Below are 21038 nucleotides of genomic sequence, written 5' to 3'. Positions count from 1 at the left end.
ATCAAGTTCGGTACCATGGTTTTTTTTGTCCGGATTACGTATATATGATAACAATAATAGTAATACCGTTTCTGTTTGGACATTCGTACGATCTCGAAGGTTGCGCGATCGTGACAAATGTTCAAATTATCCGCGCAGCTTCGCACGATAACCTTCCCCGATAAATAGCTACTCTTTCCCTCTATAAAACGTATCGAATCACCCCTACGTATTTACGGTTTACGGTTAGCCCAAAAGAGGTTACCGCGCGGTTCCTCCTTGAATCGTAAGACGTCGAAACGAAAAGTTAACGCGTCCCGAAACACGTTTCTGTTCGCAGACTCCATGTCCACGATCGTGACGAGCAAACAGTCGGGAATAATCGACAACGCGACGCAGTTTTTGGTGACCGGTGGACCGAGCAGTTCCGACAGTCAAGAGTCACCTGTTCAGCAATCCAGCGAGGGTATCGACGTGTCCTGCAAAGTCGGAAACGGCCTGCTGTACGGTAACGCGAGGCTGCAAGAAGCTTGGGAACCGGAAGGCAAAGTATCGCCCGACACACCTTGGCGATACGTTCCCACATCGACGAATTCCCTGAACATCGAGCCGCTGAACTCGAGATACACCGACAACACGGAAAACGTGCAGAGCGTCTTGCAGATCATCAACAAGGGTCAAGGTATCGAGATGGCCGGTGGACAAATTTATCAAACGAACACGAAGAAGTACTTTATGAATCACACGTTGGAACCGTACCAGCAGTATTCGAACAAAAGTAACATGATGAAGACACCGTTGACACCGAGACTGGACCGTGAATTGTTGCAGCAGAAAATGGAAAGAAAGGCAGCAGCGATCGAACGCGAGATGAGGCTGCAGAAAAGTTTGTCCGAGGAGTGCGAGGATTTAGGTGTGGACGAACCGAGTACCAGCGATTTGTTCCCCGAAGCGGATCTGTTGTTCGACACAAATCATTCGCCGTCGTTCGATCATTCGTCCCAGGACGCGTCCTGTAGTCAACCGTTGGGTATGAAATACGGGGGTTCCTATTTTCGTTCTCTGGATTCGTCCAGCGGCAGCAGAGACGCCAGTCCCGTTGCCGATTTCAAGGTAAACGAGCGTAGAAAAACCACCAGCCAACGGACAAGGTCCGCGAAGGATTCGTTGAAGAGGTCGAAGCGAGAGAAGGTCGAGGAGTTGCATCTGGAGAATCCGGCGAAACACTTGCGATTGACCCTGGACAATTCGAGTCAGGACGAGGCGTCGAACAGTAATTCCGATATCTCGAGGCTCTCGCCGACGAATCTTGGATCGTTGGAGAACGAGTCGTTGAAAGACACCGGCCGAACGAAGATCGCCTCGAGAAACGGCTCGAAGGAGGGCTCGCCGAGCAGCGTGTCCAGTATCCCGTCTAACATGAAACTGGACATCGATCTGGACTCGGAATCCCTACCACCCACCATAAACGTGAACAACGTGTCTGCGGCGAGCTCGGGCGACGAGAGTTTAACGCTACTTAGCGGAAACACCGCCGACGTTACCATACCCTCGCCGCTCTCGCCGATCGCCGGCCCGATGCTGTCCACGCACAAATACACCTACACCAACAAGAAACGGATCGCGTCGAAAGTGACGAGAATGGATTACCTGTCGTGGGAGAGCCCGATGTCCGAGAGGATGAGATCGAGCAGCGAAGACGAAGAGGACTCCAGTATAAGCGAATCGATCGGCAGTCAACCGGAGGAGAATCCGTTGAGCAACGGCCTCGACGACGCCGTGCAGAGCCTCAAATCTCTGTCCAACGAGCGACGTTGCAGTTACTTGAAAAAAAAGGACAAACTCCAGGTGAACGCGAGGGTGGTACTGAATCGAGCCGATCACAAGCCCGGCAGCCTCTCGAAACGGATCAAAGTGAACGAGTCGATTCAGGATTCGGTGATGGTCTCCAGCGACAAGGCCTCCGAACCCTCGGACGACGAGACGGGCAATATCGCTTTGGTTGAGCCCGACTGTCGCGCCAGACGATCCAGCTTGCGCGGTCACGTTAAAAAGGGATGCGCCTGCTGCAACGGATCACCGGAGAGACCGAAGAAGAAGTCGGTCAAGTCGGATCATTCGAGGCTGAAGAAACGATTGTCCGCGAAACAAGCCGGGAAGAAAAGGTAGTCTTAGCGTTCGAAGGCTCGACGGAGCATCGCGTGTTCTATCGTAATGGTACGCGCGTCCTTGGGACGCACGATCCAATCCAGTCCAGCGACGAAAGAGGAGAAGAAGGAAGTGGCGATGGGAGAGGAGGAAGAGGAAGATGAGGAGGAGGAGGAGGAATTGGTGGAGCAGGGAGTGGAGGACGAGGATGAAGAGGAGGACGAGGAGGAGGAGATGGTAGGGGAGCACGGGAAGGAAGAGGAAGAAGAAGAGGAGAAGGAGAAGAAGATTTCGGGCGATCGAACATGCCCTCGTGGCCTCTGCATCGACGGACGAAGCTAGAACCGAACCGAGAAGGTGGATTTTCGTTTGGGGTTCGCTTGGATCGTACGACGATCCATAGAGATAACAAGCTTCTTGTACATATGTATCAGCAAACGCGGAAAAGTTGTTGGGCAAGAGAAACTTTTATGGTATATCCGTGACTCGGTGTGCCTCTACCCCTGCATAAGCAAATGATTACTAACTCGCGAGACAAATTCTCCGCAAATATAAATCGAACACTCGATAATTCGTTTCGCTGGTGTGAGAGAGAACGAACGATCAGTAGCGGGGTTCTCGGCGAGAATAGATCATCCTTTTACCACTAGATGTTACTATGATACGTAGATGTAAGGTGCAGATTATAATGAATGGCAGACTTAGATTAAATCGTTGAGAATATTAGAGACGCAATCTAGTCAAGAGATAAGGTTTCGTGGTGAGGATTAGGCGTGTTCGAGAGGGAGAGAGCGAGAGAGAGAGAGAGAGAAAGAAAGTGTGAATGAGAAACGGTAAAAATAAAATAGAATGTATATCCGGTTGTTGATAGACCTCTCGCAGACTAAAGAGCCTGAATTTATAATTCTGTCTACTGTATCTATCATAACGATACTATTCCACGTTCTTACACGGTGTGGTCAGACTGAGTAGACAAAATAATCTATAGATCTGGTTCGGCGAATTAACGTAGTAAGACACGCATTGAACATTTGCCTTTCCGCGTAACGCTTCTCGATAACATAGAACCTTAAACTTTATAATTAGGGACGATCCTTGTAAATTGTAGTGTCATTACCTTCAATCGGAGGAGTCGGCGGGAGATTAAACGAACGATCGATAGAAGCGAGAAACAGGGCGAAGAAATTAGAGGATATCGAGACGAATGGAGGGAGGACATAGAGAAAACGAGGAAGTATATATAAATATATAATTAAAATCAGTTTTCTGTCGTACGGGCCGACCATACCTTGTCACGGTGCATGTAAAAAAAAGTACCCAAAAATCTGTACATTACGTAGATAATTCATTAAAGGTATAATATTATATCGCTGCACTTTAGTACAAAATCGCTTCACCTTTATTTCAGAATGACAGGTTTATATCATCTTCGGTGTGCTGTCGTGACGCGTGAGAATGCCTGCAATTTATTATAAATTATAAACAAATGAAACAAAACGAAAAAGAAAAAAAAAACAGAAAAAGAAACACTTGTAAAGGTTGTGCGATTAAGCTATGGAAACACTGATGAACTTGTGTACGTTTCTTTCGCGCCTTGGTCGTGGAGTGATTTATTCGAAATTTCTCACGTATAAACGGCTAGAATTCGTTAGTCGACGCGCGTATTATACATATATTATCTCCGACGCAAAAGCTAAGAGTTAAGAATGTTGAAAAGTAATGTTCCTGTGAATTGTCTCCTTTCGTAATATGAACCAAAGTGACTCCGTTTAAGAGGGAAAAAAAGAAAACTACGCGAGATAACGAAAAAAAAAAAAAGAAGGCAAGAGCGAAAAAGAGAAAAAGGTAATGGAGAGATGCATTATATTGTATTGTCTTTCTTGTAAACGGATGCAAATTGTATTAGTTCGATTGCTTCACTTTGAACGTATTAATGTAAGGTAGATATCTTTATTTTCGTTTTTCCATTCTGTCGACGACGATTAGTAAAACTCTACCTCGTGCACGTGTCGATCATCTTTCTCGTAGTTCTCGTCGCGTTTATCAATAGAAATTTCTACAATGCATATTAGTTAAAGAAATCGCCCGCTGTTGCTCGAACGATCCACGAAGAGAAAAAAAAAAAAGAAACCATTTCATCTGGAGTTACGCTAACAAGGTGTCATGGACGCTGGGACATAGACAATTCGTGATCAGGTGTTACGAAGATTCGAGCCTCGAAAGATTAAAGGCACCTTTGACATTAACGCGTAATATACATATTTCTTTCGTTTCTCATTGCAGCGATAATAGATGCAAAAACGAAATTTCTCTAAAGCCATGATTCCAAAACGTTTCACTTAGGGATGTCTAGTCGCGCGTCTACCGAATTCGCTTGTTTTTCGTAGTTTCATTGTCTCCTATTCTCTATAAGGTGTCCCGTAATCCGTGGTACCAACAAAGAGGCGATTCCTTGTCCAGAAACAATACAAAAAACGAAAACCGACGAACAGGGGGCGATCGTTATTATTTTCTTTTTTTTTTTTGTGCTTCTTTCGAAAATGAGATTTTGCGCGAAAAAAATTCAATTCCACGTTTCCTACTTATTTTCCAATCGTTCTCTTCTCGGGTCGCGCCACGAATTACGAGACTCGCTATATTCGCGTAACGCCTCTTTGTAAATAGCGTTGTACCTCAACTTCCTCGAGTCCCCACTTTTCACCAAGTTATTCAATGGGCCGTCTCGACCTCGCTTTGAAGCAATCCGACGAGTATTCAGCGGTGCGCGAATCGACGAGAAAGAAACCGAGTTATCGCTATTGTCTAAAATTAAGCTCTTATCTTCCTGTACATTTAAACCGAGGTAAGGAGAGAAAAAAAAAAGAAACCGGAACCGACGAAGAGAAGAGAAGAAGAAAGCGAATGAAATAAACGTTCCGCATCTAGCTATTATACGGACAAAGAGACAGACGGACAGACGGAGACATTTAGAAGAAATGCATCTGTGTGTAGATGTAAATTTTGAAGGGGCGTTGCACCAAGATAATAATACGTATTTTTTGATGGGGGTGGACAAGAAAACGTTATATGTAGCTTATACGTTAGAGCAAAGCAAGCGAGCGCAAGAGACAGAGAGAGTGTGAGGGAGAGAGTGTTTGATGAGTATTCGGTTGTCGGTGATAGCCTGGCCTTTTTTGCCACCTTTAGTCGTACCAACCGCATTTATAATAGAGGGGTAACTGTAGTCTTCGTAAAAACAACTCGTGTGTGGAACTTAATTAAGGAGAAACGATGAAAATCTAGAAGAAACGCTTAAGAGGACAAGCGAAGTTTTCCAAAGCCGAGAGCTTTTCAGGTACTTAAAAAATAAAGAGAAGAGGGAAAAAATAAACAAAAGGGAGAGTGGGAGAAATATAGACAGAGTCAGAATAAAAAAAAAAAAAAAAAAAATGACGAAGAGTTTACACTGGCCGTTAAAATTAAGAGTTTTTGTATCGTAACGTATCGTTTGTTAAAACTACTGTTTTTTCTCACTCGAAAGATCCCTTTACTACATACCAGTATTCGAGAGGACGATGTTGCCGCCGCGTCACTTTGATATCCGCGAAACGAGCAATGCGAGAACATTGATTGTAGACGAGAAAATAAAATTATGCAAAAAACGTAAAACATGGAGGGAGGGGGAGAGAAAAAATGGGAGAGAGGAGAGAGAGAGAGAGAGAGAGAGAGAGAGAGAGAGAGAGAGAGAGAACGTTTTTGAAAGAAATGGCCGTGCACTGCAAAACGTACATTGATTAAGGATACGTATTGTCGTTTAGCACAAATCAGTTGAAGATCGAGAGATTAAATAAACTTAGGAAAACGATGAAGAAAAGGGAAGCCGGATAAACCGAGAATAGAGTTGTTAAAGAAAGATAAGAATATAAAATAATAGACACCGGTACAGTCATGTCCGAGAAAAAAAAGAACGAAACAACATTCGAATGATCCGCTTCTCTGTATATACATTTAAATGAATACAGTATAAAGAAACACACATACACACGCCCATCCACACATGTGCGCGCACACGCTCGCACGCACACACACACACGTACATACAGACATACACACGATCGAAGGGAACATTTCTTTTCTAAACAAATACCGTTATACATATGCACTGTAATTAAATATAAAGCGTTTAATGATACATATTTTCGAGATACGCAACCGGTCGGAAGATGTTTCTTCGGCGAAGGGCCGCACGGTTCGGTCCAAACGCATCATGCATACGTTTAACGTGGATTCGATGTTTTACATGTAAATACACGCACCGCCGGCATTTGTATGTAAATATTTGACGAACGTTAAGCGAAAAAATCGCGCATAAAATTGCAACCTTTGTAGTTCTCTCCGTATTAATCTTTTATAACCCCCAATGACCGCTGCAGACCACGTTATTTCAACAAAATTCATTCTATGAAACGCACATCGTGAATCGAAATTATAGGAAATTTTGACTGTAAAAATCGTTCTACTGCGAACAAACGGGTGCAACGAACCAAACCACGTAGTACGAGTTTAACGATCGAAATTGAAAAAATTTAGGAAAAATTGCTTGATCGCAGTACCATATTTTATGGATGCCATTAACGACAGGTTCGTTTGATTCGATCACTGAATATTTTTCAACAGTCACAAGTACATTTCATTGCGATTGACATTAAATTATTTATCCCCCCCCCCGAATACACAAATTTAATCATTGTATTCTCGTTTCAAGATCCAGTTGAATTTTCAACGATCGTAAATTCGGATCGGAAAAAGAAGCGAAGACGCTACTCGGGCTTATGGGTAATTGGATGTTCAAATACTCGAATGCACAAATGTACGTTACGAGTGAATTCGAAAGTCGAATGTATTGAACAGAAGATTTTTGAATTAACATTTTAATCAATTCCAAGCAATAAAAAGGTGTTTCAGAAATATTTTTAATCGACCATTTTTAATTATACTTTTCAGACGGATACAATGCTTCTCTTGACTTTTAATGAATAAAAGACCAATTGGTTTTTTTTTTTTATTTTTTAATTACTAACGAAAATAGTACTTCGATAATTGTATATTCGAATATCTGAATACTAATAACCCTAAAGAATGTAAAAGAAAGAAGAAAAACATAAGAGGAAAAAAAGTGTTAATTCCATTCACAGTTACAAAAATCTGATATCAAGTAGCTATGCGTATCTAATTATGCGAGGGAAAGAGAAACATGAAATATTAACACGAATTAACAGAAATAATCGCTCGATCTCGTTGATTTTTATCGATGGCGAGGGAAAAGACGAAGAAATGCTCCGTGGATATGACTGTACAGCGTATTAACTTGTCCGGAGGTACATATATCGAGAATCCTTTTTCAAATTGAAGTATTAAGGATTGCATATTGTACATAAACAAGACATATTTTCTATATAAGGGACGTCGCTCGGTAAGGCCGATGGCTCGAAAAAATATTGCAATATTATCATAATTCTTTTAAGCGGTAGGATAGCCTTTAATCGTTTTATGTAATGTAATGATAGAAGAGGGTCTGGCAGAATAAAAGTGAAAGTTCTGTATTTAAATGTGTTCTCGAAGTATATATTTATTCATTCGTTTGTTATTTATTTATTCGTTTTTGGCACTTTTAGCGGATCTAATACTAATTCAAAGGTAAGAAAACTGTTTTTCACAAAACAAAAAGTTTCTTCGACTAAAACATGAAAGATAATACCAAATTAAAATATTAAAAATACACAGTTTGTTTTATGCATACGAATGTACTCGTGTCTTTCGTACATGCGTACAAAGGATATCGAAGCTATCTATTACGCGTATAAACAAATTTCTTTTCATACACATCAAACATTATCTGAAACATCGGCATTGGTGCTTTCGTATTCTTTTCGTTGATTTTCTACTTCCTGAAATTAAGAACATGAAAAATCATGGACTTTACGTTAATGAATACACGTTAACGAAATTAAAAGAAATTACACTTACTTGCTGTATGATATCAAGGAACGTGGAATTCTCATTTGATTGAAAAAATTCATTTATTTCTAGTGGAATACAAAAATGATTGGGAGGTTTCGGTTGTATACCAATCTCCTCACCAATAAATCGAAATTCTGGTGTATCGTTTATTTGATTTTGTAATTCTTTGTACGTAAAAAGAGTTCCTTTGGTAGCAGATTCATCCAAAGGACCAAAGTCAACTATCTTCACTTTTTCTTTCTTATAGCGTATAACATCGAACGAATCTAACATGCAAAAATTTGAGCTTTAACCGTAACTTTACAACAATTTAATATAAAGTACAGATTTGTTCACTTACAGTTATTCAATGGAAACTTGTCTTTAATGTGTTCCATAAATAAGCTTTTGATATCTATTTGTATATTATACTTTTCTGATTCATTGTGGCTGTAGTACTGTGATATATCTCGTTGACTAATCGCTATAAAAAAGTTAAAATAATAATCTAATTGGATAAATAAATTACATAACAACTATGAGACAGTTTATTACCTATAAGTTCATTTTCTAAAACAAAACATCGAAATTCAGTACAGGGATTGATATCTTGCCACTGCTTTAGAATAAGACAAGCCTTCAAAGGAGATTCGTAATTCACATAATTTCTAATATTATTTAAATCTCTCATAATTCTATCGGAACTCTTTAGTAATAAATATACCTCTTCTAAGGTTTTGCACTTAAGAGTTTTAGTTGGAGCTACCCAAGTTGCATCCTAAAAATAGACACGTACAAAGAAAATAAATATCCTACGACAGAAATCATAAAATTGACATACCAAAGGTGAACTCCAATTACTCTTAACAAAAACTGCACCATAGTCATCTATGACATCTTGAATTTTTTGACTAAATTCTGGAAATGTTGGTTGATGTTCCAATGAATGCTAAAAACAATGACATATTTCTCATTCACTTTAGGCAAAGTAGTAAGAAATTTCTACATATGTACTACTTTAAATCTACCTCTTCGTTCACTACCGGAGACCCATCTGTCCATTCAGCATTCTCTAACACATCATTTGTTACTTCAGCAGGTAATAGAAATGCATCGTGCTCTAAATACTCGAGTACTTCGTTAGGAATATGAAGAATAATAGCTTTCAAAGAATTTTTATAAAATTGTGGATACCATGATGAAAAGGAGCATTCAATTTTTAAACCACTGACCATGTTAATGTTTAAATTGACCAAAAATTTTCTAGTATACACGGATCAAATTTACAAATTACTGTTACGGCGTATTTATAATGTAAAATATTTGAACGTATTTAATGTAAGCACGTACTTTGCAAAATTACGGAGTGCAGAATCTGAAAAAAACTAATTATAACTAAAAGAACATTTTTAAAATGAAGATATCAATGATAATGTAAACATCAATTTAATAATTTTACGTTTGCAATTTTATATGTTTTTAAACTCTTCAAATCGTTCTAACTTATATTTTATATACACTTAACATGAATTTTGAAACATATAAAGTGTCAGACTTTACTGAACAATGAAAATCATTAGTGGTTGGTGTAATTCCTCAAAAAAAGTATACGCTTGTTTAGCCGCACCTCCACTAGTCTAATCTTGGCGATGTTTTAACTCGATTAAAATTACTGTTTTGAAACGGAAAATAAAGCAACTGCCATGCAAATTCGCATTCAAAAATTAAATTTACATTAATTCTAATAGACATTTATATGATAGTTTTCTAAACAGAACATAAAGTCCAGTTATATCGAGTCACCCCACAGACTATACAATTTAAAATGGCAACTTTACGAGGAAGATGATCGCGTCATTATTCAATATCTTTGGTCGTGTTTGTCGCACATCTATCGAGAAATATATGATTAAGTATTTGTTTAACGCATAAATGTTTTTTACTATGTGATTTTCTATTAGAATTGATGAGTTAAATTGTGAAATTAACTATCGCGCTGTGATATCAAAAACATGTAACCCTAGCAGTTAACCTACTAACAACTCTTATCGAGTTTTATACAGCTTGTAACATAGAAGGGTTTGAAAATGACGAAAAATAACATTTTAAAGAAAATTGTTCTGATTGAAACAAGTCAACGGAACTTCATATATCATACTGTGTATCAGTTACTAAACGTGTCAGTGTCAATATTTTTAAGCATGCGAGATACATCTTGATTATATAAACGTTAAAATACGTGTAGCGAATAGAATCGTTATACCTCGCCAAGAATATGGGTGAGTAAATAATGATAATATCTGCAAAAATCTCAAGTTCATTGTATCACTCAATGGAAACTTCACCTTATTGACTACAAATGAATCTTTATTTTTAGTGATGGCAGGGAACGAAGGTAGCCCTGGATCTTTGGCGGAAGATTCACTGTCTACAAGATTGCAATGGCTTCGCCAACGTCGGGAAGCACTGCAGGAAAAGTTAACTCAAAAAAATAATGAACTTAAAAACTTATGTGTCGAAGAAGCAGAATTAACTGGTGTTTTGCCACCAGAGATCCCATTGGAGGTTGGAGAAAGCCCACCAGTATTTCGAAGAAGAGTTGGAACAGCATTTACATATCCACAGAATTTAATTAACAAACTGAAAACAAATGAAGTTGTATGTTTTATAAATATGTAAATTGTTAACTTATCTATTTGAACGTATTGTGCAATAAGATATAAAAATTATTTTCTTCCTTGTGTAGGAGGAGTCTGCCTTAGAATTAGAACGACAAGTGCAGATTGGTATAGTAGAGGCTGCCTTAGGAATTGTGAATGATCCCACAGAGAGCAAGGCAGTACGTCGTAAACACAGGCTAGTTTATCAACAAAGTCAGCGCAGAGTCCAAGAACTAGAGGCACGGTTAAATTTTATACGGCAGGGTCGTAGCAAGACTCATTATGCAACTCAACTCCAACATTCTACAGTTTATAATAATCAGCCACATTTGTACACAAATGTGAAGCATAGAACAAAAAAACCTCGACCACCATTAAATGGTACAGGTACTGCAATGACTTATACTTTATAACAAAGGATTTTGTTTTTCTAATGTCATTTTAAATTTCTTTTTTTGTAGCAAATGATGCAAATTCAAAAGTCACAAGAGGCTTGCTTCAAGAAGGTGGGATAAGCTTAAGTCCATTAGGTTCAGAAGACAAGTGTAATATGTATCCTGGACATGGATACGATGAACAAATACTCATACCTAATACTTGTAATCACAATCACGTCAGTGCTTATTGTCCCACGATAACCGATCAACGACAAAATGTCAAAATAATAGAACACGATCATAACGATAATCAAAATGTTTACATATTACCTGACCAATATCGTACACGAACATATTCTCATGGAAGCGGTGGTTCACGCACTCAGAATCACTATCAGGAGAGCGAACGTACGTATCGTCCTCTACCAAATACATATACCGAGGAAGAACGACAAATACGATGTCGTCAACTTCAACAACAACAATTGCAAGAAAAAACCCATAATTATCAACAGTACACCGAGTACAAACACTTGGACAATGATATTCAGCGAAGATCCGGTCAGGAGTATTACGAAAGAGACTTTCGTACGTTACATTACATGCACATACCAGAATTTCCAGTATATCATAAAAATAACTCTCAACCACAATCTTTGCTAAGACGAGACCGTGATTCCGGTGGAAGTAAAAATTTGCGATACACCGATTCACCCAGTGAAACACAATTACCGTCGGGTTATTGGATGCGACACGAAGATGAAATTGTCTGGTGTACGGATGATCAACCAGTTACAGATAGATTCGGTAGCCTGGATCGAAGGAAGCGTAATGTAGTACAACATACTGTTATAGGGGCTGATGTACAGCCGCGATATCGTACGGTATCTATAGGATGCAATAAAAATTCACCTTGCATCACACCTCATCAGAATGCTTCTGTTCATTTGCTTCCCTTGGCTGAACAATCATCTACGAATAATAAAATGTTACTTCGCACGCAATCATTGGGTAGCGTAGAAAAATGGCATTCAAATCATTTGCACGAACTGCACGATGGCAAGGACACAACGGATAACGTTAGCCGCAAAGGAAGAGAAAAAGAATGGTACGAAACCTCCTTGGATTCCGGCACAAGTCCTGGATTAGATCTGGGTTTAGTAACGTCGCATAAGAATATTCATTATCAGTCTAGTGTTCCTGCGTGCTCTAAAACATCTAATGCTAATAATGGCGAAGATGGGAAGAGTAATTATATACCTTTGATGAACCATCGTAAAACCGACATAATGACATCCGAAAACGAGCAACAGTTGCAACCGTTGTCATCTACTCGTTACGAACAAACACGAAAAAAAGTGCTTGAAATTCCAGCTGAGTCAAAGTCATCTCAAGAGACAAACGAAGAGACAATTAGATTGGGATCGTCCCAAAATTGCACGATCGTTCAAGCTGGAAAATATCAACCATACAGGGAAGTTACAAAACCCTTTGAGATGTCCGACTTTTATAAATACTCTACCAAATTTCGTAAGAGAAACGAAATAAACGGACAAAATACTTCAAACGAAGCGCAGGATGATTCTCGAGGGACATATTATACTGGAACAAATGCGGATCTGCACGGAGAATCCGATCTTTTGAATACCGTACATAATGGATCAGTTGCTGGTTCTGTTCAAAAAAGAATTTATCAGCCTGTTCAACGAATGACCTGTCAGCCTTATCTAGCATCATTGAGATAATTTTTTGTTTTTACATGAAATACGGAGAATGTAAGGAAACCAACGTGAAATAGATAAGATAGGCTGGACCTATCTGAGGAAATATTCGTAATCTGTTCTTATTACAACAGATTGAAATGCGATATATTGACTGAAATAATTTCCTACTACACAACATAGCGATTGCGTTTTAAGGAATTTCATAGTTAGAAATATTGTGAAACAATAACGACAAATACTTGGTGTCCTTGTATTTTTTGTTTTAGTTGGGATTATAAAAATTGTATTTTCATATATTTAAAGTAAAAGGTGCAACTCTTTTTACAAAGTTTGACTCATTGGCATTCCAGATTGTTTTAAAAATCTACTGCATTAATATTGAGACCTGAGTAGTGCCTTATTTTAATTAAAATTGTTATCAAAATTATACAAGGAGAGATTGTAGATAAAACGTATACAAACGTTTAACTTGTAATGAGCGAAAATACTAAAGAAAACTAGTTGTACAAAAGCTGAGCTAGCAATTTAGTGATTTAAAAACAGACTGGAAGACTTTTGTACATTACACGTTATGCTGCGTACGTGACTGATGATCGCGATCAGTCAAGATAAATTTGCCAGGGAGCAAACTGTTTCGTTACAATGATTGCTTTGATTCACAACATAATAGAGTACGAGTAAATATTTTTATAATTGATTTTATAGTACATTTACTATACACATTAAAGACTTCTTTCGAGTGTTAAAAGTACGTTTAAAGCGAAATAATAAGAATAGTAAAATGATAAATACCAGAAAATAAAAGATACATAAATTAAGTATTATTGGTAAGGAATGATTTTTTGAATTATATATTTCAGTATATAATTATATATTCATAGAGATATGTGTCTGTTTTCTTTCTTTTTTAAGTAAGTGTTCTGCACAATGTTTACAGTAAGACATAAGAGTACATAAAACTCCATTAATTTTGAGTACCTTTGACTCGAATAATGCTTTGCAATGCTTTGGTTGAGAATGTTTTGTATTTATTTAGATGGAATCTATATATGTTTTGAATATATTAATCTAATGAAGTTGTATTTAGTACATTCTTCTTAAGGTGTTTTCTTTATTTCCGTTTTAAGTTGAACACCTACACAGATATGAATTCGTCTCCAAAGTTAGAGGTACTGTAAACTCAAATTACCGTTTAAAATAAGCTCAACAATCTGGACTCGCAACAGAAATAAATGTTTCACAGTGTAGTTAATCCTCTAAGATGTTACAGTACATTTGTTAAAAATAAATAAACGATCGATTGATATAAACCTACCCCTACTGTTGCCCTATTGCTTTGTTTAAATATAAAAGAAACAAATGTGTATTGTTATGTAAAAGTTTTACATCTACTTTCAAAATGAAAAAAGTCACCCTTTTTGTATGAAAGGATACTTGCAACAAGAGATAAATTTAGAAATATTTGTCTCTGTACATAGACTCACAGTCTACTTTTTTTTTATTAATCTACTTCCAATAACAAAAATATATCATTGTAAGAAATGAAATTGAAGCCAATATAGATATCACTTATTTTTATCATTGAGCTTTACTAATATACAAATTAATGACTATAAACGTACTACTCAACGCTCGAGCAAGAGAATGATCGTCGCGATGCTTCCGAAAAATGTATATACCTATTGCGATCATAATCACGAAGTTCAACAATTATTACTTTTCCAAAAATGCTTTACATCTTTTATATATCTGTACCGCGAAAGACGAAAAAGTATCGAAAATGAAAACAGAGATTCGTTACGCACAAGACGAATTATAGAAACTGTAACAGCGTTATAAATTTTTTATACTTAGTAATGATTCTAATTACGCGGAGCACACGGATACTTAGCAATGATTTCGCATCTTCGCAATAGTACAATGAAATTATACTGTTATGCTTAATTTATAATCTCCTTAACTCATAACTTCCTAAAAATTTACACTGAGATTAAAAGACACATTACATTGGGCAGTGGCCCGTCACAAAAACCATCGCTGCCACTATAAGCAGCATTTATAATTAAGCTCGTCAACAAAATTGTATTTGTTAGTTATTTACTCCGAAAAGCTCTCATTTATTTAAAATATCTTACTCCGATTAAAAAAGGATGTTGCCGTAAAATTATTTTACAGACTCGTTTTAAATACTTTAAAAAATTCATTAGATCCTTTTAAAAAATACTTATCTTTCAAATTTATCTTTATCAGCTTGTACGCAGTCATGGATGTTAATTTTTTAAATACCGTACCAAATTCGACGTTTAAACAGCAATACCAACTAACGTAAAGTTGTTAACTTTGCTGTACATTCAGCATCGTGAAGACGTTGATCTTTGTGACGAGAAACCGATAAAAAGGTTCTTAATTCTAGTGTCTTGTCTTATAATAACGGACACTCATTTATTCTAACGTTACCCTAACTTGGGGCAAATTTAAAATCTGAAAGACATGAGTGCATCGACGAATCAGATAAGCTAAAAATATTATTTTTTCAAAATAGAGCATCTACGTATAGTGAACCATAAAATAAACAACATTTCTCTACATAATGTCATTCTTTCCTTTGTTTCCTAGAACATATGCATATTAAAGAAATTTAATAAAAACAATGTAACGAAACGAGAATTAAATTTTTTAATTATATAATAACTCGAATCTTATATAAAAGATTCGTCGATATAGTAGGAAGTAAAAGTCAAGGTCAATTACACCTAAAATGCATTTTCTATATCTAATATCGCTCAAGCAATTGGATCTCAAAAGTTTATGACTCATACAATCATACGCAATTATACACCATATTGCTTAATATAAAAATTCTAATTTCATACATTCTGCACTCACAAATACATATACACGTAACTTGTTTCACGAACAAAACATTTCATTTACCCTCTTTATAACTAAAATAAGTTAACATTGAAAACTTGCAATCAGACTCCTTGGCACTCGGTATAATTACTTCTTTTTTTATGATGTACTAAATGAAAAATATGTCTACGAAAGTAATACAAAGCAGAATTTAAAAGTAGTTGCAATACCCAGTGTTGATAAATACATAGCTTTCTTGTCATTCTTATTGTTAACGCTCAAACATAAACTGTCTCAACATTTATCGGTCGATGATAAAATTTTGACTAAAAGTAAACGCACAATATAGAAGATACTTATGAATAGTACTTTGCTTTAACCATTTTAAACAAATTATGGTAAAATGTGTAAATGATAACACACCCTCAGCTGCCAACATTAAAATAAAAATCCAAAATAAATATTTACCATGCGCACAATATTGAATATTTAAATATTTTTGTAACAGCGTTAACAATAACAATAAACTGAATCTGTAAAATGTTTATACACACAAAACATTTTGAAACAATTTTATACTCTAATACTCGTTCAAGGCAATTCCTTAATACCTTAGAAAACCATTGTTATAAAATAATTCTATTGAAAAACTTTATACCATATTCTTTGGTTTTTATTTCTGTTTATGAAGCTCTGATTGCCTTCATTCAGCAGTACAAATAATTATTTGTCTTTTATAACTGAATCATTGTTTCTGAAAGAGTAGTAGTCGAAAATGTCTAAATATAATAAATAATAAAATGTAAAAATTAAGTGATAAAAATCACAAACTGCTTTAACCCATTCAGCTTAAACTTCGAGTCAGACTCGTGCATGACCTGAACCAAAACGTGCTAAAAGTCAAATTCATAGTGCATGACTTGAACCAAAACGCACTAGTACGAGTCAGGCTCGTAGTTATCAATCCTAAACAATTTTAGGTCATAGTTCGTATTTATATGTATCAAGCGGAAAATATTACGGTTATAACTATAATATTACTCTCATTTTGTGAACATTGAAGTAAAATGTTGTTAAAAATCGCTGAGTCAGTGCCGCAGTTCGTCCATCATAAACGTGAAATACCTGATGGCTAAACGGGTTTAGTTTACCTATTATTTGTAATATAATTTTCATTTATTTTTTTTTTTTTAATCTGAAATCTGTTAATGCATTTTCATCAAAAATCATTTCCTTTTGTTGTATTTAACGTTACACACATTCAACCGAATTTTCATACCACCACACAGACATACATATTACAAGATACATTCGATTTGCGCATTTATCACGGATATCTTAAAACTATTAATTAAAGACTAACACTATACAGTTGAATAATTTAAGAAAATTTTTTAAATGTTCACAGAGCTGGAACAGGAGGTAGGACGAAACTCGTTAATTGTATCTTCGATATGAATTACTGATAATCAAATAGATGTTACACGCTGAATATTACAAATAACAGTTTACTATTTCTTGCAACATATAAATCAAACACTGTTTCCCATGAATTCTTCTTTATTTGCCAAGTCAAGTAACAAGTAAATATAATAAAAGTCAGACTTGGTTTTCATTTTCTGCAGAATAAGTACCCCATCTAGGTTAAAGTTATTTCTAACTAAAGTTATGTTGTATGGAAAATGATAATACCTTTCTAATTCATTCAATAAGTTTTTAATTGACCATTAAGTTTAATGCCAAAAATTAATGAAAATAACAATTGTATTCATAAAATTAATTCCATTTAAAAACTTGAACAATAATAGTACACTTATTCTGCTCAGAGAAATAAAGAAAATTCATTTTGTTACTGAATCTAGCATTGCTAAACAAAACTATTATCCATTTATGTTTTGTTGAAAAAAAGAATTGTGGGGCTGCAAATAAACGAAATTTATATGCTGGCAAAAGAGTATCGTAAACATTTTGATATACGTTCTATTCATTGAATTAATTTGGACCACTGATGTAATAGATTTGATGCATACTTCTTATGATTGAGTATTAATTGTAAGAATATTGGTCAAGATACACGAAAAAAGGTGATTACAAAGTGACAGTGTAGTATTAAAAACTTTGTCATTATTGTACATGCGACTGTAATCTTCTCATTGTTACTGCTATTTTCTAATTACCAACCTGATGTCATTTACACATTTTTCATGTAAACATCACCAAGCGAAGCACACAATGTAACCAGGACACCTTTGAACCATAACCATTCAAACAATTCATAAACTACTTGTCTATTCAGCCACTGAAACCACGCATAAGTGGTGGATGAGATAGATAATACAGATAACAGCATGATTACTGAATTAATACAATTACTCAAAAGAAAATTCGTATTCAGACCAGTCAGAATCTTCTGAATCTGAAAAAAAGTTAATATTAGGAAGATCTACATCATAGATCCAACGGTCATTTCTCTCGTCCAGGACATTCCACAAAATCAATTGCTGTAAAAGAATATTTACAATGGTTATGTAATTGCGACGAAGACTACAACATCAAAATCTAACAGTAAAGAAAAATAGAATATCTTGTCAAGTGATAAATACAACATATAATGCAATTTTAAACTTACTTGAATGATATCAATTTCTCCGTCGGCATTACGTCGTTGACGAACAGGTGGACCAACATCTGTTTTAGTGCCATCAGGAAGTGCATGTAGGTAAAAGCACTTATTACCAAAAGGACATGTACCATGTCCCTTATTGAAATATTTACAATCTTTGGTGCTGTAAAGAATAAACAACATAATGTAACTAAACACTCTTATTATATTTGTTTATCCTACCTTAATGCACATTTGTACTCCATTATTAATTTTTCTTTTTCTTCTTTTGTATCTACCCAGTACATACTTGGACATACAAAGTCAGAGCTGACACGGCATTCTGGACAAGCTCTAATAATTTTATTGTCAAATTGTTTAGCTTTTCTCCATTTTCTAATGCAACTCAGACAAAAGCAATGATTGCAATTTGGTAAAATACCAAATCTCTGTTCTGCGGATGCCTTTTCCATTACTATTTCAAAGCAAACTCCACAAGACTTTTCTCTACTACGCTGAATAGCAAAAGAAAGCTCCATGTCTATTTCATGTTGTTTAACACATGCCTAAAAAATAGATGCAAGTAATTAAAATATTGATTCATAATGATATAACTGATTAATATAACATGCATAATTACATATGTATGTTTCTTTCGAAGTTCTTCATTATATGGGTGAAGTGCAGCACAATTGCACAATTCACAAATATCCCCATGTAAGTATGTACAATTACGTTTTTTACAAATTCCAGTTGTCACTGCGTATGGACATAATGGTTCTAAAGACAGACTGGATGTCTGAGCAGACGGATTTAAAGCTTGAGCATATGATATTGGCAGCAAAGAGCTTGTAGATGTTCCTGAAGTAGTGGAAGCTTCATTTGCAGAGGATGAACCAGCAATGGATAAAGGCTCAAATTCGGGCGCTTTTACCCATTCTTCAGCTTTTTGGACCTCACTAGAATGATATAAATATGTTTTAATACAAAATACTTCCTATTGCCTTAATTATTATATGTATCATATATTTTTATATACCATATTACAATGTATAATGTAATATGCAAATGGTATTACGACTTAAATCTTGCTGAACTACAATGTCATCTGACGACAACATACACATTCTTTATTGTTGTCGAAGTTGAAGTACTTGAAGCATGTTGCTCAGATGAAGAACTATCTACTGAATTTACATTCACCATATTATTATAGACAGTTTCAATAGAATGACGAAAATGGCACTGGTTCCCAAATTTACAGATCCCATGCTTAAAAAAGCGACAAACTGTGTTAACAGATGGGACAGATGAACATATTAATGTTTCATTGGTACTTCCATCAATTCTATCTCCTTGGGTATGGCGATACCTGCAATTATTTCCTTCACGGCACATACCATTTTTGAAATAACTACAACCAAAAAAATAAAATCGTAAGAAAAATAATTATTAATACTAAAAAACAGACTTCTTAAATATTGAACATTATTACTTAAACTTAGTAACTTTTAATATAATCTATTGTATATGATTTTACAGGCATTTTTTATACATATGCATATCAATGTATTGATAATGTGAATAAAAATTAAAACTTATGTATTACATACAACAAAATTATTCATCAGAGTATTCTTTAAATATTTTTGCATCAGATCTTTGAAACAATTAAAAGAAATATATAAGAGTAAATGTGTTAAACTTCAAATATTATTTAATATTGTAATAAAAAAGGTTCCTTTAAGAAATGTTGAAATACATATTTCATAATATTTAATTTAAGAAATGTTTTATATACATAATTTACGTATAACGTACAACATATATTTTTCTAACAAAACATAGTAGGTAAATTATTTTTCAGTGTGCACAATTTTTGTTCGATCAACATAGTTAAGTTGAATTAAAATTCGTTAAAAAAAGATAATGGAAATACACGTAATCTAAGACATATTTATATTTGCATAGTGTAATTTGTTGACACGGTAAGAAATATCCTTCTAAGGAGGGACGTGCTTTTCGTCCTTTTGTCAATTTTGTGTTATCACCGAAACACACTGGAAAACGACAACAAGACAGTTCCTTACCGGCAAACAACGCTCTGTGTCGAATTGTCGGCCATTTTCTAAAGGTTCCACTGTAACAATGATCGACAACGCGTCCTCAAAGGGTCGCGTACACTCCCTTTTGTTTTAGCAGAATGAAACGCAGCGCCAATTTATCCAAATAAACGTACACACGAAGTTGCACGATACTTCGTGCTGTAACACGAGATCTACCCAACAAGTATCTCTTTGCAGGATCTCTCAAAAATCGTAAAAAAAAAAACACCTATTACACACTAACTTCCTCCCTACCTTCCTGTTCTTTTCTCACACTTTCGTCGTCGCTCCACACACTTTTCCTATTGTGCGAACTTCTCAATCTTATATGCGTACTCTTAGTTTTTATTCGCTATTGACAAATATTTCACACCTACTATATAATTCGTCAACTTTACGCACGATAGCACGCATATACGTCACGATTAAACTAACTAACAACAGAGGCAAATTCACATTTGACCAAACATACAAATGGGAGCATGCGCTCAAAACTTTTAACGCTTCAAAAATAATTTACAAAATCAACGAATTCAATCACAAATTTCATCTCTTTCATTTTAAATAAAAAATAAAATGAAAATATTCAATTATGGAAAGTTTACTCGTTA

At 35.7% G+C, this 21038-nt stretch overlaps 4 protein-coding genes across 14 annotated transcripts in view; 2 read left to right on the top strand and 2 right to left on the bottom strand.

Annotated features, from left to right (window-relative positions):
* The window catches only part of LOC143150938 (uncharacterized), a 52385-nt gene extending 50237 nt beyond the window's left edge, over positions 1-2148 (top strand). For 5 of the 6 annotated variants that reach the window (XM_076319554.1, XM_076319552.1, XM_076319555.1 and 2 more), the window contains one exon: positions 320-2148. In XM_076319554.1, coding sequence (XP_076175669.1) covers positions 320-2148 — 1829 coding nt within the window. The remainder of the gene's footprint in view (positions 1-319) is intronic. The other variant, XR_012993207.1, reaches the window with a different exon arrangement.
* Positions 2149-7715: 5567 nt separating this feature from the next.
* On the bottom strand, positions 7716-10166 carry LOC143150949 (translation initiation factor eIF2 assembly protein). Of its 3 annotated transcripts, none has more exons than XM_076319574.1 (7): positions 9457-10166; positions 9135-9369; positions 8948-9055; positions 8662-8884; positions 8468-8590; positions 8134-8393; positions 7716-8054 (listed from the first exon to the last, which is right to left on the bottom strand). In XM_076319574.1, the coding sequence occupies exons 2-7, from the start codon at positions 9339-9341 to the stop codon at positions 7992-7994; spliced, it is 984 nt and encodes a 327-aa protein (XP_076175689.1). In that variant the 5' UTR covers positions 9342-9369; positions 9457-10166; the 3' UTR covers positions 7716-7991. The 3 variants fall into 3 exon arrangements, with proteins under 3 accessions (XP_076175689.1, XP_076175687.1, XP_076175688.1); XM_076319572.1 differs by having other exon boundaries at positions 9135-9481; positions 9566-10164; XM_076319573.1 differs by having other exon boundaries at positions 9135-9481; positions 9734-10164.
* On the top strand, positions 9929-14181 carry Sstn (stepping stone). 2 transcript variants are annotated; one of them, XM_076319559.1, is made up of 4 exons: positions 9929-10385; positions 10484-10764; positions 10853-11147; positions 11228-14181. In XM_076319559.1, exons 1-4 carry the CDS (start codon positions 10382-10384, stop codon positions 12886-12888), a joined length of 2241 nt encoding a protein of 746 aa, XP_076175674.1. In that variant the 5' UTR covers positions 9929-10381; the 3' UTR covers positions 12889-14181. The 2 variants fall into 2 exon arrangements, with proteins under 2 accessions (XP_076175674.1, XP_076175673.1); XM_076319558.1 differs by having other exon boundaries at positions 10853-11153.
* Positions 14182-15524: 1343 nt separating this feature from the next.
* Positions 15525-20844, bottom strand: LOC143150945 (putative E3 ubiquitin-protein ligase makorin-1). 3 transcript variants are annotated; one of them, XM_076319565.1, is made up of 7 exons: positions 20683-20844; positions 20413-20600; positions 19446-19736; positions 18963-19281; positions 18566-18888; positions 18350-18506; positions 15525-18221 (listed from the first exon to the last, which is right to left on the bottom strand). In XM_076319565.1, the coding sequence occupies exons 2-7, from the start codon at positions 20445-20447 to the stop codon at positions 18090-18092; spliced, it is 1257 nt and encodes a 418-aa protein (XP_076175680.1). In that variant the 5' UTR covers positions 20448-20600; positions 20683-20844; the 3' UTR covers positions 15525-18089. The 3 variants fall into 3 exon arrangements, with proteins under 3 accessions (XP_076175680.1, XP_076175682.1, XP_076175681.1); XM_076319567.1 differs by having other exon boundaries at positions 18633-18888; positions 20413-20844; XM_076319566.1 differs by lacking the exon at positions 20413-20600.
* Between the last annotated feature and the right edge of the window lie 194 nt (positions 20845-21038).

The sequence above is a fragment of the Ptiloglossa arizonensis genome, chromosome 9, assembly GCF_051014685.1.
Source record: "Ptiloglossa arizonensis isolate GNS036 chromosome 9, iyPtiAriz1_principal, whole genome shotgun sequence".
Taxonomy (NCBI): domain Eukaryota; kingdom Metazoa; phylum Arthropoda; class Insecta; order Hymenoptera; family Colletidae; genus Ptiloglossa; species Ptiloglossa arizonensis.
The sequence above is the reverse complement of the archived record's forward strand: the minus strand, read 5'-3'. Positions and strand labels throughout refer to the sequence as shown.

Excerpts from the sequence above, each read along its gene's own strand:
- Sstn (XM_076319558.1), top strand. Across the intron at positions 10,765-10,852 it reads AACTGAAAACAAATGAAGTT|GAGGAGTCTGCCTTAGAATT; the intron begins GTATGTTTTATA and ends TTCCTTGTGTAG. Across the intron at positions 11,154-11,227 it reads ACCACCATTAAATGGTACAG|CAAATGATGCAAATTCAAAA; the intron begins GTACTGCAATGA and ends CTTTTTTTGTAG.
- LOC143150949 (XM_076319574.1), bottom strand. The coding sequence starts at position 9,341 with ATGGTCAGTGGTTTAAAAATTGAATGCTCCTTTTCATCATGGTATCCA. Across the intron at positions 8,394-8,467 it reads CAAGTTTCCATTGAATAACT|ATTCGTTCGATGTTATACGC; the intron begins GTAAGTGAACAA and ends TTTGCATGTTAG. Across the intron at positions 8,055-8,133 it reads TCCTTGATATCATACAGCAA|GAAGTAGAAAATCAACGAAA; the intron begins GTAAGTGTAATT and ends TCTTAATTTCAG.
- LOC143150945 (XM_076319565.1), bottom strand. The coding sequence starts at position 20,447 with ATGGCCGACAATTCGACACAGAGCGTTGTTTGCCG. Across the intron at positions 18,889-18,962 it reads TTCGAAAGAAACATACATAT|GCATGTGTTAAACAACATGA; the intron begins GTAATTATGCAT and ends TCTATTTTTTAG. Across the intron at positions 18,222-18,349 it reads GAGAAATTGATATCATTCAA|CAATTGATTTTGTGGAATGT; the intron begins GTAAGTTTAAAA and ends ATTCTTTTACAG.